This window comes from Benincasa hispida, chromosome 11, assembly GCF_027475165.1.
Source record: "Benincasa hispida cultivar pf3 chromosome 11, pf3_genome.v1.1, whole genome shotgun sequence".
Taxonomy (NCBI): Eukaryota; Viridiplantae; Streptophyta; class Magnoliopsida; order Cucurbitales; family Cucurbitaceae; genus Benincasa; species Benincasa hispida.
This window is the reverse complement of record NC_143488.1, coordinates 69337452-69352537: the sequence shown is the minus strand read 5'-3', so window position 1 is coordinate 69352537 and position 15086 is coordinate 69337452. Positions and strand designations below refer to the sequence as shown.

The window sequence follows — 15086 nt, the reverse complement described above, 5'->3', positions numbered from 1 at the left end:
ATATTGCTTTAAGTGTTAGTTTCAAAGAAAATAAAAGCCCAGCTTTAAGTTTGTCTCCAAACCCCACATTCTTAATAGCAACTACAATAACTAGTAATTAGTAATATCCCATAAGAAATTTGGAGAACGGCAGCGTTTTGACTCTATGATCCAATGCTCCTATTATATATCCCTTTAAACAAAAACAAAAACATTTTTTGGTGATAAAAATCAAGGTAAGATAGTTGAAAATATCATCGAGTCCCTACATTTTGAATTTGGTTTTCATTTCAATTTTAAATTTCAAAATGAAAATGTTACACTTTTTTTAAGTAAAATTTGTGAATTAAGTTTTGATTTTTTTTTCTTCAATGGATCCCTAAAATTCAAAGTTATACTTTTAGTCTTGATTTTTTAAAATTAAATTCTCACTTTTATAATCATCGTTGTTAATTTTTATTAATTAATTTCACTTAAGTTTCCATCACCCATAGAATTAACTAACTCAAATTAATTGAAAAAAAAAAGTAAGTCAAAGGGTAAAGGTGAAATTGATTTTTTCTTTTCTTTTCTTTTTCTTTTTTTTTTTTTTAAGAAAATGAACAAAGAGGTGCAAAATTGGGGGAAAATCAGAGTTGGTTTCATTTGAATCAACAATAGCCTTATTACTTTTCTTTAATATGAGTAGTTTTTCAATTTTTCATTGTTTTTCTACTTCCTTTCCCATTTATTTAGAAAGTAAAGAACTATATAGTAGTCTTTCTTGTTACTTTGATAAAATTTTGGGTAAAGTGATTTTATTTAAATGATTTTTAACTAATTTTAAATATAATCAGAAGAGTCATAAATTCGAAGCTAAATTAATTTACTTACAAAAGTTTATCATCTATAGTTTAAATTGGTACAATTATTTGTATAAATTATTTTTTTTATAAAAATAATAATAGTAACTAGAAAACTATAAAATAACAAGAATTAGATAAGTAATTCATCTACCTTACAAAGATTGTGAAGTCTTCACATATTTCCACCCTTATCTCAATATATGAATCTCTTCAAGATGATACCTCTTTTTTAATTCATTATTTATATTTGTCTTGACAAACTTACTATCATATTGGATAAACACGAATTCTATCTCAAAATAATAACAGGACTAACTCGCGTATCTTATAAAGATTTTGAAGTATTTCGATCTTTAAAACGTGAATTGTGATTGAAGGCAAATAATTTAAAAAAAAACCCACATCTAAAGGGTATGTAGGTAAAAAAAAAATATGTAGATAGATAATAAATATAAAATACAAAGAAGGGGGCAAAAGATAAAAGAAAAAGTTAAACCAAACAGCAAGCTATTTACTATCCAAAACCTGCCAAATCCCTATCACATTTATTCCTTCTCCACACTTTCTAACATACATCCCCTTCCTTTCCCTCTATAAATTTCTCTCCTCTTTCTTTCTTCTCTGCCTCCCCAACATTTCCACCGCCGTTGCCGTTGCCGTTGCCGTCATCGCCATCGCCGCCGTCAACCAAATAAAATATTCAAAAAATTTCATCCCCTTCTTGTGAGAATTTTTGGTGAAAAGAGATCAATACAATGTCCATCATTTCCCTAATAACTGGATGGCCGGGGCCCAGCGGCTTCGGCTCGGCCTCCACGGCAGAGGACGTCACCCAAGGGATCGACGCCACCGGCCTTACCGCCATTGTCACCGGTCATTTTTCTCTCTCCATTTTTCCTTCTTCATTTCATTTATTTTCTTTTTTTCAGTCAATATTTCTTTTTTGTGGGGGAGGACTATGTTGTTTTGTTTTATTTTATCTATAACTTTTAGTTTTTTTTAATGAATTTACTTTTATTTTTGTTTTTTTAAACATTTAGTACTATGTTGTTCTCTTTATTTTTATATTTAATTATTCTGAAAAGAATCTAGTTAAGCTTCTATATTTGATGAAACTTCTTAGTCTACTAGAAAGTCAACTTTAATTTTTTTTTTTTTTTTTTAGATTTCAAATTCAAAATAAGGAAATATTTGACTTTATTGAAACTAATATCTATTATTGGAACTTTTTTTTTCTCACGTTAAATTATAAATTTAGTCTTTGATCTTTTAAAATATGTGTCTGTATAATTTCTAAACTTTCACTTTTTTGTTTTATAGGTCTTTGTATGATAGTATCAGATAGATCTATGACAAATTCGAACATTTTTTTAAAATAAATTTATTTATTAGATTTAGATTTGTAATTTTAAAAGTTTAAGAATCAAATAAAGTTTAGGGAATAAATTTATAATTTAATGTAATTTGGATGTCTAAGTTTATTTAGTTTATGGATGGACCCAATTTAATTGATTTTATACATTACAATATATATTTGATTTTTCAAATTTTATTTTAAATATTTTTTCTCACGTGTGATGTGATTTTGACTAGTAATTTTACTCTTAACGGACTTTTATATATTAATATTTATATCATTTTTAGTTTTCTTTATTTCCTATCAAAATCGAAATGCTTTTTAATTTTCTAAAATCACGTTAATTTTGAGAAGAAGAAAAAAGAAAAAAAAATAGAGTAGTATTTATTTACTTTTAAAAAAAGTTTATTTTAAGAATGTTTTTAAAAAATTAAATAGTTATCTGAAGCTTTGTCTTCTCCGTGCTTTAAATTTAGAACCATTAATTTAAAATTCTAAATAAGTGATTAGTGTTTCTTTTTCAATATTTTATCAATAGTTTATGAAACTAATTACACATATTTGTTTTAGGTTAGAATACTATTGTGGTTTGTGTAATTTTGAATTTTAATCTTATACTTTTAATACCTCATAAATTTAGGTACTCGTTAAACAATATCAATAATTTTCATATAAAAAATATAATTTGTAAATACGTTTTCAATATTTATAGCAAAAATGCTAATAAAAACGAAAAGTTATAAAAAATTCCACAATTATTAGGAGTATAGACTAAATTAAAATTTATTGAAATTACAAGGACCACAATCGACATTTGAAAGTATAAAAGCTAAAATTAAACCGGCTCTAAAATATATGGATCGGACTAAAATGATATTTTAACCTAATTTTTATTCACGAACCATAGATAACGTAAATTTTTCTCTTCAAATATATTATCAATAATATATTTTATTTTATTTTATTAATACAATAATTATAAAGAGAAAGGACTAAACTTCTCCTCTCAAGGGAAAGAGTGCATACTATCAATTATCCTTGAACAAATGATGTTAGAGTTAAATTTTTTTTAATTAAATACTACTTTTTTCTCAAACTTTGACACATAAACTATCAATAACAATAATTAGAAACCGACTTTATAAATTTATAATATTTTAAATTAAAAATTTCATATTAGAAAAAAGTTATACATGTGATTAGGTACATCTTAATCATTGCTCTTTCGTATTTAATTAGTACTATTACACCAACATTCAGTTAGCAAGGTTAGGTGGAAAAGTTAAAGCAAATCTTTAATCCTGAAAAATTGTTATATATATAATTTTTGTCCTATAGTTTCCAATTATGAAAAAAGAGTATTGAAATTAGTGTAGTGTTTATCACAAGATGGGGTATGGCTCATTTGTCTAAAAGCATTAAAGTTTGAAGCAAGTAGGCATATAGAGAAAATCAAACTGAAAGATATTTATCACATATGACCTGCAATGTAGGGAAATTAGAAGAAAAAAACAAAGGAAAGGTTTGATTCCGACCCTAAAATCATCGAGTTGTATCAATTTCTTAACTTTTAACATTCAATTTCATCCAAAATATCGTTTAAAAAATGTACGATGTGAAATTGATAAAATATTAGAGAACAACAATGTCGAAGTTGTTTTTGGTTGAAATTTATAAATTTTAGTAAAGTGGATTAATTTTTAATTTGTACATTAGTCAAACGTGTTAAACTCTATTTTATTAACAATAATAATTTTATGAAGATTGTAAGATATTTAAGTTGAGTCCTTTTTTTTTTTTAATAAAATTATTACAATACAGGAGGAGCGAGCGGAATTGGATTAGAAACGGTAAGAGTTTTGGCGAAGCGAAAGGTGCATGTGATTATAGGTGCAAGAAATTTAGAGGCAGCAAATAAAGCAAAACTACAACTACTTGGAGAAAATCCATCAGCTAAATTGGATGTTCTTAAACTTGACCTTTCATCCATCAAGTCCACTAGAGAATTTGCTGAAAATTTCATTGCTCTTAATCTCCCTCTCAACATTTTAATGTAAATTTCTCTCTCTCTTTTTCTTTTAGTTCTTATTACTTTTTATTTAAACTAAATTATATATTTTTTTTAAAAAAAAAAAACGTAGAAAAATCATTAGAATGTTGGATAAAAGTCGATATGTCTAAATGTTGAAAAATCATTAGAATGTTGGACGAAAAATCAATGTGTTTGAATGTTGTTCTTTGTCAACCAAACATCATTGTCACAATCATATCATTCCATGTTACTACTACGTCGATTTTCCATCCAACATTATCAAAAAGATTTCTATTAGTCTAAGAATAGTTTTGTATTCTGACTTCAATTTTTTAAAAAATATAATTTTTTTAAATAATAATTTAGGTTTTATTTATGAGATCCATAATTTTGAAGTGACATTGTTGGTGCAATTTCAGAAATAATGCTGGTGTTATGTTTTGCCCATTTCAACTTTCTGAAGATGGAATAGAGATGCAATTTGCCACCAACCATCTTGGTAATATACAATAAATTACATCTTTAATTAATCTCTATATACTTTGATGTTTCTATCCCCTCTATTTTCTATACTTACACACACAAAAAAAAAAAAAAAAAAAAAACTATATTTTCATTTAGTACCTTAGCAATATTAAACTTTTTAAGGGGAGCTTTAATTCCAAGAGATTTATCAAGATCCGTTGCATATATATTCTATGTCAGTTGAGTTATACTAAACTCATTTTTAACGGTTTTAACTTATAATTGACAAAAAAAAATGTGTACGTAGATAGATGAAGGAGACATATATATGTATAGACACACACATATACAAGTCCTATATATATATATATATATATATATATATATTTTGTAATTATTCTGTTAATTTTTTAGGGCATTTTCTGTTGACAAATCTTCTTCTTGAGAAAATGAAGAACACTGCAAAAAGCACAGGAATCGAGGGTAGAATTGTCAATTTGTCATCTATAGCCCATGCCCATACTTATGGAGGTGGAATTCGCTTCAATAAAATCAATGAAAAGAATGGGTATTTTTTTATTATTATTATTTTTTTAAATTTTAAATTAATGCTAGAATTTTAATTAATTATTTATTATTTAGTGTTACTATAAAAGCCGTGTTATTAATTTGCAGGTATTCTGATAAAAGAGCATATGGGCAATCAAAATTAGCCAACATTTTACATATCAAGGAGCTCACTCGTCAATTTCAAGTAATTCTCTAAACTTTTAGATTTTAAATTTGGGTACTTTTACTTTATTTCATTCTAAAATGTGACATCATCTTTTATGGTTTCATTTCAAGAAAATCACAAAAAGTAATTAATTATTATTGTTTTTTTATCTCAAAAGTTCGACTATCAACTCCACGTCTGGTGAACTCAAAATAATAATTTTAGTTTACTCCTTTAGACACAAAATTCCATTTTATATCTATAATAGATTCGTTAATTTAATAAATGTTAAATATATAAAGGACTTATTTGAAAATTTTCCTATTAAATATAAATATGAAAGTTCACGATTTTACTTATTTTTGTCAAAGTGAGCTTAGCTCAGTAATGTTATTCATATTGTATTGTAATAACAAAATAATAAAACTTATTAATGTTTATTATAAATAATCCATTATTGAGAAATTAAATAGGTATTTAATAAAGCAATTATTATTATTATTATTATTTTGGTTGCTTGTAGGAAGAGGGTGTGAACATAACGGCAAACGCGGTGCATCCAGGATTAATAATGACGCCTCTTATGAGGCATTCTATGCTTCTAATGCGTACGACATGTCGACCTTTTTTTACTTTGTTATACTTGTTTCGCTTAAACGACATGTCGTCACTTACCCACCTTCATTTCTTTCTCTCTCCTAGGGCTTTTGCAGGCTTTCACCTTCTTTATCTGGAAGAATGTCCCTCAGGTAAACTAAAGCAATTACCCCTTTTATTATTATTATTATTATTATTTCGTAATTTCTAATGAACATTTCTCTAAATAACTTTTTAAACTTTTTTAAAGGGGTAATTGCAAGTACAGAAATCAAATCTAAATTATTGGCAAATATAGCACAATGCAATGGAATTTGTAAATATAGAAAAATTTAAATCCAACTCTCAGAGTCTATGAATGATAAACCATATCGCTAAGAGGTATCTATCGGTGATAGATCATATCGCTAATAGAAATCTATCAACACTAGAGTCTATCACTAGTAGGTTTTGCTATATTTGTAATTCTTTAAAAATGTTGTTCTACACATAATTATTAACCTTAAAAGTGCTACCCCTTGCAATTACCCATTTTTTCAATGTACTTATATTAGAAATAGCTAATGTAGTAAATAGAAGACCATTTGTTTCATAGATAAACGATTTTAGTTTTTTAGATATAAAAGTTTAACATATATATTATGTTGTTTTTGTTTTAGGGGGCATCTACGACATGCTACGTGGCGCTCCACCCGAATTTGAAGGGAGTGAGCGGGAAATATTTTTTGGACAACAACGAGAAGCAACCGAGCTCCTATGCTAGAGACAAAAAACTTGCAAAGAAACTTTGGGACTTCAGCAAGGACTTGATAAGTTCAATGTCTAAAGTATGAAAGAGAAGTGGCATTTAGATCTACACTACTACTAAAGCCTCAAATCATATGCTAGCTCAACTTTATAAAGAATTTAAGAGAGATTCAATAATGTGGTTCTTAAGGGGGGAAATATTATAAATAGTTTTCTTAAATTTTAAAAAAGATAACCCCTAGGGTTTGTGTGATTATTCCATTCATATTGTTTGATAATTATGATATTCAATCAATTGCCTAAAATTAAAGTGATAGTTATGATTATTCCATTCATATGGTTTTTTTTCCTAACTTCTTTTTCTTGTCACTTGTGAATGGTATTTCTCTAGAATTAAAGTGCACATTTTTTTGGGGGTAATTAGTAGGGCCCAATTAGTTCATAGAATTGGGCTTAACACCCTTCCACAAGCCCAGAGTAGAACCCTTGTGAAATGACTTTTCAAATGTGTTAAGAATTGGAAGTTAGGAATTTTATAGGATTCTTTAATGACACTAAGGAATTACTCGTTAATAGAACAAAGAAAAACTCCTCAGGTGGTTAAATAATCTTGTTAAGTATTTATACACTCTAGAGAAGATTAATAATTGACAACTAAGCTAAGTAGAAGTACAATAAAGCACAATGGAGCTATATATTCAACACTTTGAAAGAAGATAACGAACAACTCAAAAGTCGAGCTCTCTATGCCCTGAGTCCCAATTATAAAAAGAGAACAAAAGACAATGATTAATTTTAGAAGTTATTTAGAATACTCAGTGCTTGATAAGATGATACTCGATGGTGATTATCAGAAGTTCTTAAAATACTCGATGACATGATAAAATACTTGATGACTCGATGAGATGATACTCGATGGTGATTATCATAAGTTCTTAAAATACTTGATGACACGATGATTTGACGAGATGATACTCGATGGTGATTATCAGGAGTTCTTAAAATACTCGATGCTCCATAAGATCATACTGGATGGTGATTATCAGTAGTTCTTAAAATACTCGATGCAATACTCAATGACTTGAGAGATGATACTTGATGGATCTAATCAGTTTGTTAAAGCCCATCTTTGTGTGTATATATATATATATATATATATATATATACTTATTATTCCTTTAATAAAGTATGTGAAGATATTCACTCTTTTGAATGTTGGTTGTTAATATGGTATCATAGCAATTTTCCCTCTTTTCTTTTTTTTTTACTCTTCCGCTTTCTTCTTCGTCTTCAACTTCCCGCCATGAGTAGCTCGATGAGATGATACTCGATGGTGATTATCATAAGTTCTTAAAATACTCGATGACTCGACGAGATGATACTCGATGGTGATTATCAGGAGTTCTTAAAATACTCGATGCTCCATAAGATCATACTGGATGGTGATTATCAGTAGTTCTTAAAATACTCGATGCAATACTCGATGACTTGATGAGATGATACTTGATGGGTCTAATCAGTTTGTTAAAGTCCATCTCTCTCTCTCTCTCTCTATATATATATATATTACTTATTATTCCTTCAATAAAGTATGTGAAGATATTCACTCTTTTGAATGTTGGTTGTTAATATGGTATCATAGCAATTTTCCCTCTTTTCTTTTTTTTTACTCTTCCGCTTTCTTCTTCGTCTTCAACTTCTCACCATGAGTAACAAAAGTCTTCCATTCAACACTGAACAACCAGCCGACCCTGCAATTACTCCTCTGAATAATTCCTTCACATCTTCAACTTCTCAACATCATTCTGAAACTTACCTCAATCCTTATTATCTTCATCATAATGACAATACCAGTCTTGTTCTAGTATCGAAACCTTTGAACTGAAGATAATTACGTTTCTTGGAGTTGAGCCATGGTGATTGGACTTTCTGTTAAAAATAAGCTTGGTTTTATCGACGGTTCTCTTCCTTGTCCAACCAATGAACATCGTTATTTCGTGGATCTTGAACTCAGTCTCGAAGCCTATATCTGCTAGTATTCTTTTTCCTGATTCCGCACAAACTATCTGGTTTGATCTACAAGAACGTTTTCAGAAGAAAAATGCTCCACGAATCTTTCAACTCAAGAGAACTCTTGCAACTCTGTCTCAGAATCAAGATTCAGTGAGTATGCATTTCACCAAGTTTAAAACTCTCATTGATGAACTTAATACATATCGACCTTCTTGCAACTGAAACGTGTCACTATGGAGGATGAGATGATACTCGATGGTGATTATCGTAAGTTCTTAAAATACTTGATGACTCGATGAGATGATACTCGATGGTGATTATCAGATGCTCTTAAAATACTCGATGACACGATGATAAAATACTCGTTGACTCGATGAGATGATACTCGATGGTGCTTATCAGGAGTTCTTAAAATACTCGATGCTCGATGGAGATTATCAGTAGTTCTTAAAATACTCGATCACTCGATGAGATGATACTCGATGGGTCTAATCAGTTTGTTCGAGCCCATCTCTGTGTGTATATATATTTATTATTTCTTTAATAATTATGTGAAGATATTCACTCTTTTGAATGTTGGTCGTTAATAGTTAAAGATTGAAATATGGCTCATGATGAACAAAAGCTAAAAAGCACATCCACTCTTCCAATTTGTATGGAAGAGATACATTTTACACAAGATTGATTGGCAAAGGAAATGAACAGTTTGACAGAAATCAATAGGCACATATATATCTGTGTCTATACATTACAATCTTGAAGAGAATGATTTCTCTACCCAAACAGTTAAAATCAGAAAACCAACATATGAGAGGCAGAGAACAGAGAGTATAATCACCAGCATTGTGTGCATTGAAATGTATGGACTGAAAAAGAAGACGACCGAAATAGTCGCGCTCTGCCAGACCTTTAGTTGGGCGAACGCTCCTTCCTGTGAACCAAAAGATAGCACCCATTTGAAGAAACCCATTATTCACGGCCTTTTTGCAGAACCAGAGATTATAATATGAGAAAAACAATGGCAATGGATGTAATGAGATTATATGAAATTGTTAATGATGAGGTTGCCATGTTTAGAGGATAGAAAGATCACTTATCAATCCACCAATTCCTATCTTGAGAAAGCAATGAAGGACGAATGAGTACCGTATCATGTTTGAAAAGTATTCCGAACAGAGCATTCAATTGTGTGTTAAAAACTCCATCACCAATTCCCAGTACGGCAGATATAAGAAGCAGATATACAACACCAAGTGTTTCACTGGTTTGAAGAGTCACGACAGGGCATTGCAAGGTTTAATTAGTACGATCACGGTATTCATTACGAAATAATTCTAAATGTAAAAGGTTTTCCAATGTTGCCAACCTCTGTCCCAGTAGAAGCCAAATAAAAACAATAGCTTGACTCACAGCTCCACCAGATACTAAGAAAGTGATTGATGGGAGACCAGATGTAAGACGACCAGCAACCAATGAGCACTAGAAAGACAACAAAAAACAATTAACACTCAAATCTCTCCTTTTCTATTAGCAATAGCTTTGATGAAAGATAAATAGTTGAAAGTGAATGTATGAATGTGCAGGACATGAGCCAAGCCAAAATCGCGAGAGAGAGATTGTCAAAGTGTTTTAAGTAATTCCCCTCTACTAACTTGGATGAATGGTCGTGAAGAACTTTCTACGGATAGACAAATATCATTCAAATCTACCTCTGCAAGCATAATTAATATTTCTGATAGGCATGTAGAATAAGAGTAGGACTAGTATTAAGGGTATATTTGTAATTAGCTAGGAAAGTTATTAGGGTATTTGGTTAAAAATAGAGAGAGGGAAAAGGAGAAGTTAAGCATTCTTTTAGTTAGTGAATTAGGACTCTCAAGATATCTAAAGAAGGAAGGGTCCAAGTGCCTCGAAACACTTGATTTTTCCTATAGTTGTTCACCTATAATTCAATATAGTTTGATTTTATTTACGGTTGGAATAACAAGGGAAATGAGAGAAAGAAAACAGAAGCATGCATACTTACAATTGCATCAGAGGCCCCATAAACTGCCATTGCACCACCAACCCCTGACACACCAAGTGACGGTGTGACAACTTGTTTTGTGAACTTGGCCCTATGTTTGGAACTCTACAATGCTTAGTCGGGAAAAACACAGGCTATTGCAACAAAGAGCATGCAATACTTCTACTTTATTCCAGTAATTACCATACGAATGCCGCTTGTAGTCCTGAATATGCAATCAGAGGAATGGCCAAGATCATTCTTACATCAGCCAATGGAGCAACTACCGACTTTGACAGAGACAATATAGAAACACGTAGGCTGGACGAGTACAATGATGGTTCTTCCTTTTTACTTTCTTCCTTCCTTAAGAACCACATAAGTGCAATACCTAACGTAACAATGCAAAGGAAGATAATGAACAATACAGTTGTGCCATTGGTTCTTCCACCCTGCAGCAGTTACGGGGCAAAGAAACATGATTCAATCTAGAGATGTTAATAAAGTACTAAAAAGATTCAAGCATGGACTATTGAAAGATGAAATGCAGTCAAAGATTAAACAGCATTGCATGACTAGGCAATTGCCTGCTTCAACATCAACATCCATATGGTTGTTTCCAATGCGGTCGAACGTGGAAGCTCTAAAATGGAACACTTTCAGAGAGTAATTAAAAGGAGAATACATACTGTTTCGTCCTTCAGCACAACGAGAGAGATAATATTTCCAATGACCTGCAATATTACAATCACATACGATATCAGACATTTACCAATTTAAAAAGGTAAGAACCTTACTGTTAAGTTTAAGTATTTATCTTCTGGAGAACATTTCTTGAAGGACAAAAGTTATAAACTTTAAATCCATGGATTCACCTGGTGACTTGCAAATACTCCCCAAAATTCTCCATTGAAATTGCCAATAACAGTTCCTTCATGTAAGCCATTCTTTCTTGCATGATTACGTGCAATTGAAGTGAGATATGTACCCTGAGAATGCATTATATAGCGAACGTCAAGGATGTTCACTCTAGAGTTATTGTGCTTATCCATTACTATATATTCCAAAAATATTTACTACAATGCACCTGTCCAACCCATATTATTGAAGCAGCAAAACCAAGGTACATAGAAGCTGGAACCATTGTAAACCTGAAAAGAAGTGTTCAGAAAATCATCTCAACTTTGCAATCACCTAAGCATTGAGTTGCAGTGTATTGAAAAGACGTAAAGTTCAAGTAAACCATCATCTTTAAAACTGCCTTTTTCTTTTTTTTTAGAACAATAACGGGCGCATAGATTCGAACTACGGACCTCTTGGTTGCTAATATATATCACATGCCAGTTGAGCTATGCTTGCTTTGGCAAAACTAATTTTTCTTTTCCATGGGAGAATTTAAAGCAAGGCAAGTTCATGACAATATGACACCGATGACTTATTGAAAATGATATAAACATTCAATCCGAAGAGTTTTTAAGAATGCTCTTTAGTCGCTATCAAACACAGTCAAACACAGCCAGTGGTGCCCAGTGATGGATGAATAATTGATATTCAGGCTATTTTTTCATTAAATCATGTCTGCAAAATGTTTTAAGTAATTCACATTGCCAGAATCAGCTCGATTACATGTTGTCTTCATTATGTTAAACTCTTTTCATCGATGATAATTGTATTGTCAAAGCATACCGTTAAAATCAGAAAAGAAATCATACCAAGTTGGCTTCAAATTTGCAGCAATGAACAACCAATAACCAGTAGTCCCAAGAATCAAAGCATTCTTAGTCCCCAATGCTCGAACCACCAAAGAAGCCACCAGAGAGAAAAACGTGAAAGATAAATACAATATCCCAAGCGAGGTAGTCCCAAGATCCTCCTCCTGAATGGAAATTCCACATCCAAACAAAACCAATCAGCCCAAATCAAACCCAAAAACGATAATATCAATTAACCCCCAAAAAACCCATCAAACACAGAATCCAAATTCTCCCATAAGAGGCACCAATTAAGGTTTCTCGTCCATTTCTTCAACAAATAGTGAATAGAACCAGAAACTTACAGTATTAACAGTACTCTCCAAATTCTGCGCAGCTCCATAAGCAAGAAAAATTAACAGAAAAGCAAAGCTCAAAACATGAACATCTCTCGCATGATTCACTGGTGCTGGAATTGGCGCGTTATTAACTAGCAATCGCGCCTCTTCGTCTACAGGATCCATGGCGTCTCGCCGTTCGATTCACGCGTAGAAACGCTTATAAAGAGGGGAAAGAAAAAAACCCAAATGGAGTGAAGTCAAAGCAGGAGAATCGCCGGCTGAAAGTGAAGACAATCAAAAGGGTTAGTGTTTCGATTAAATTAAGGTCGATGGAGCTCGAAATGTTGTGTTTGTTTGATGCGAAATTCGAATGTGAAAAGAGCGAAGAGCTGGCCGATTACAAATTTTTGCTCATCTGGGGAAAATCTTCCCCGTTTTCGCAATCGCTCGCCGCCCCAAGGTGGAGCGTTGCTGTCCTTATTCAAGTTCTAAGCTAACTAACGGCATCTGCATCTAGCCAAGGAAAATATCTAAAGCTCAAGGAAAATATAAATTTATATCGTAGTCTTGAATTTAGAATTTAAATTCTAAATTATTAATCTTTCTTAATATTTTTTTATATTTAAAAAGACCCCTTAATAATTATATTGATTTAAATTCTAAAATTTTTAAATATGTTAATTTACTCATTCAATTACATTTCATTTGAAAAAATTTCGAGTAAAACTAATAATTATATTAATTAAATCCATAAACTTCCATAAATGAATCAATTTAGATTTTAGACTGAATTTTCTTGGAAAATCATCCATGTATTTACACTAATCATCTATTTTGTTAAACCAATATTTGAGCAAGCCTACAACTGATGATTTTTAAAGATTTACATTGATTGGCTTATCAAAATTAAGAAGTTTAATTAATTCAATTTTTTTGTTTTACATGATATTGGTCGATCAAAATATGGAGAAGAGTGTAAATGAATACACTTTGTAAAAATGGAAAGTTTAAATTGAGGCAGTGTAAAAAAAATTATCCAAACTACTGTAGTTCTATGGGTAGATGCTCAAAAATACATCTTCAACATATGGGAATATCTTAAAACAATTAATATATTTTTTTCAACAATACTTTTCTATCTTTAGATAATTTATATATTAATATTGTGAATATATTATCGAAATAGAGAGAAAAGATTAAGAGAAATGAAACCAATTTGTGTGTTAGAAAAAGAAAATGGAAGATCACCGTTGGCCAAGTAAAATAAATTGAAATTTTCATTCTATATTTTCAATTGAAAATAAATAGAGTTTAGGGACCATTGTAATTATAGCAATCAGGTCCACAGTATTAGCAATATAATATAATACAAAAGAATTTGTAAATATAACAAAATTTAAATTCAAATCTCGAAGTCTATCAATAATAGACTATATTGCTGGTAGATTTTGTTATATTTACAATTATTTAAAGGTGGTGTTATACACTTAATTATTAACCCCAAAAGTTCTACCCATTGCAATTATCTTATTATGTGAATGAAAAATATAAATATAGTTAATTGTATGGAGTTGTTTATTACTAAACGAACATATTGATCTATATTAATTATAAAATAAAAACGGATAGTTTCCAAGATTCATATGTTGCGCTCTTAACATATGAATCTTGGAAACTTTGTCATGTTTCAAGGGTGCAACCAAAATTATTGAGCTGCATTTTGCTGAACATTTTAAGATGTCCAGACATTTGATAATTGTTTGGATATTTTATATTCCTACAAAACCAATAGAGTATCCATGACGTTCATCTTATGTAAACTTTAAATTCCTACAAAGACGACCCAAGTTTTTAGCTATTTGGTTTCAAAAGTCTCATAAGTTTATGAACTTTCTTTCGTTTAAGGAATGTGAAACTTTCAACTTCATATAAAATCTCGGAACTTAAGTATACTAGTTATAAAACACGTGCAATGTACGTGGCTAAAGGTTTTTAGAACGTGAATTTTTGGTGAAATTTCGATAACACAATAATATAAATTCTCTTAAGTTTAAATTATAAATATCTTACATAAAAATTAAAAATAATAAAATAACTAATAACCGTGTGTGTGCGCGTGCACGTGCGTGTGTGTGCATATTTGTGCATATTGTATTTTATGTTAATTCGCAACAAATATAAAAATGAGTTGCACGTGTCTAAGCAAATTATTTTTACATGAAATTAAAAAGTGATGGAACATAAATTTTGATGGTGACATAAATCTTCAGCCAATATACTTTTGATGGGAGTAGTATAA

At 30.5% G+C, this 15086-nt stretch overlaps 2 protein-coding genes across 3 annotated transcripts; one reads left to right on the top strand and one right to left on the bottom strand.

The window, feature by feature from the left end:
• Positions 1–1362: 1362 nt before the first annotated feature.
• On the top strand, positions 1363–7072 carry LOC120089798 (short-chain dehydrogenase TIC 32 B, chloroplastic-like). Its single transcript, XM_039047196.2, has 8 exons — positions 1363–1697; positions 4003–4234; positions 4633–4712; positions 5093–5246; positions 5354–5432; positions 5917–6001; positions 6096–6142; positions 6650–7072. The coding sequence occupies exons 1-8, from the start codon at positions 1580–1582 to the stop codon at positions 6821–6823; spliced, it is 969 nt and encodes a 322-aa protein (XP_038903124.1). The 5' UTR covers positions 1363–1579; the 3' UTR covers positions 6824–7072.
• A 2254-nt stretch (positions 7073–9326) lies between these two features.
• Positions 9327–13338, bottom strand: LOC120089688 (Major facilitator superfamily protein). Of its 2 annotated transcripts, XM_039047053.2 has the most exons (11): positions 13189–13326; positions 12812–13065; positions 12468–12631; positions 11843–11906; positions 11631–11744; positions 11445–11489; positions 10960–11207; positions 10777–10867; positions 10117–10229; positions 9897–10011; positions 9327–9681 (listed from the first exon to the last, which is right to left on the bottom strand). In XM_039047053.2, the coding sequence occupies exons 2-11, from the start codon at positions 12968–12970 to the stop codon at positions 9499–9501; spliced, it is 1296 nt and encodes a 431-aa protein (XP_038902981.1). In that variant the 5' UTR covers positions 12971–13065; positions 13189–13326; the 3' UTR covers positions 9327–9498. The 2 variants fall into 2 exon arrangements, with proteins under 2 accessions (XP_038902981.1, XP_038902980.1); XM_039047052.2 differs by having other exon boundaries at positions 12812–13338.
• Positions 13339–15086: the final 1748 nt, after the last annotated feature.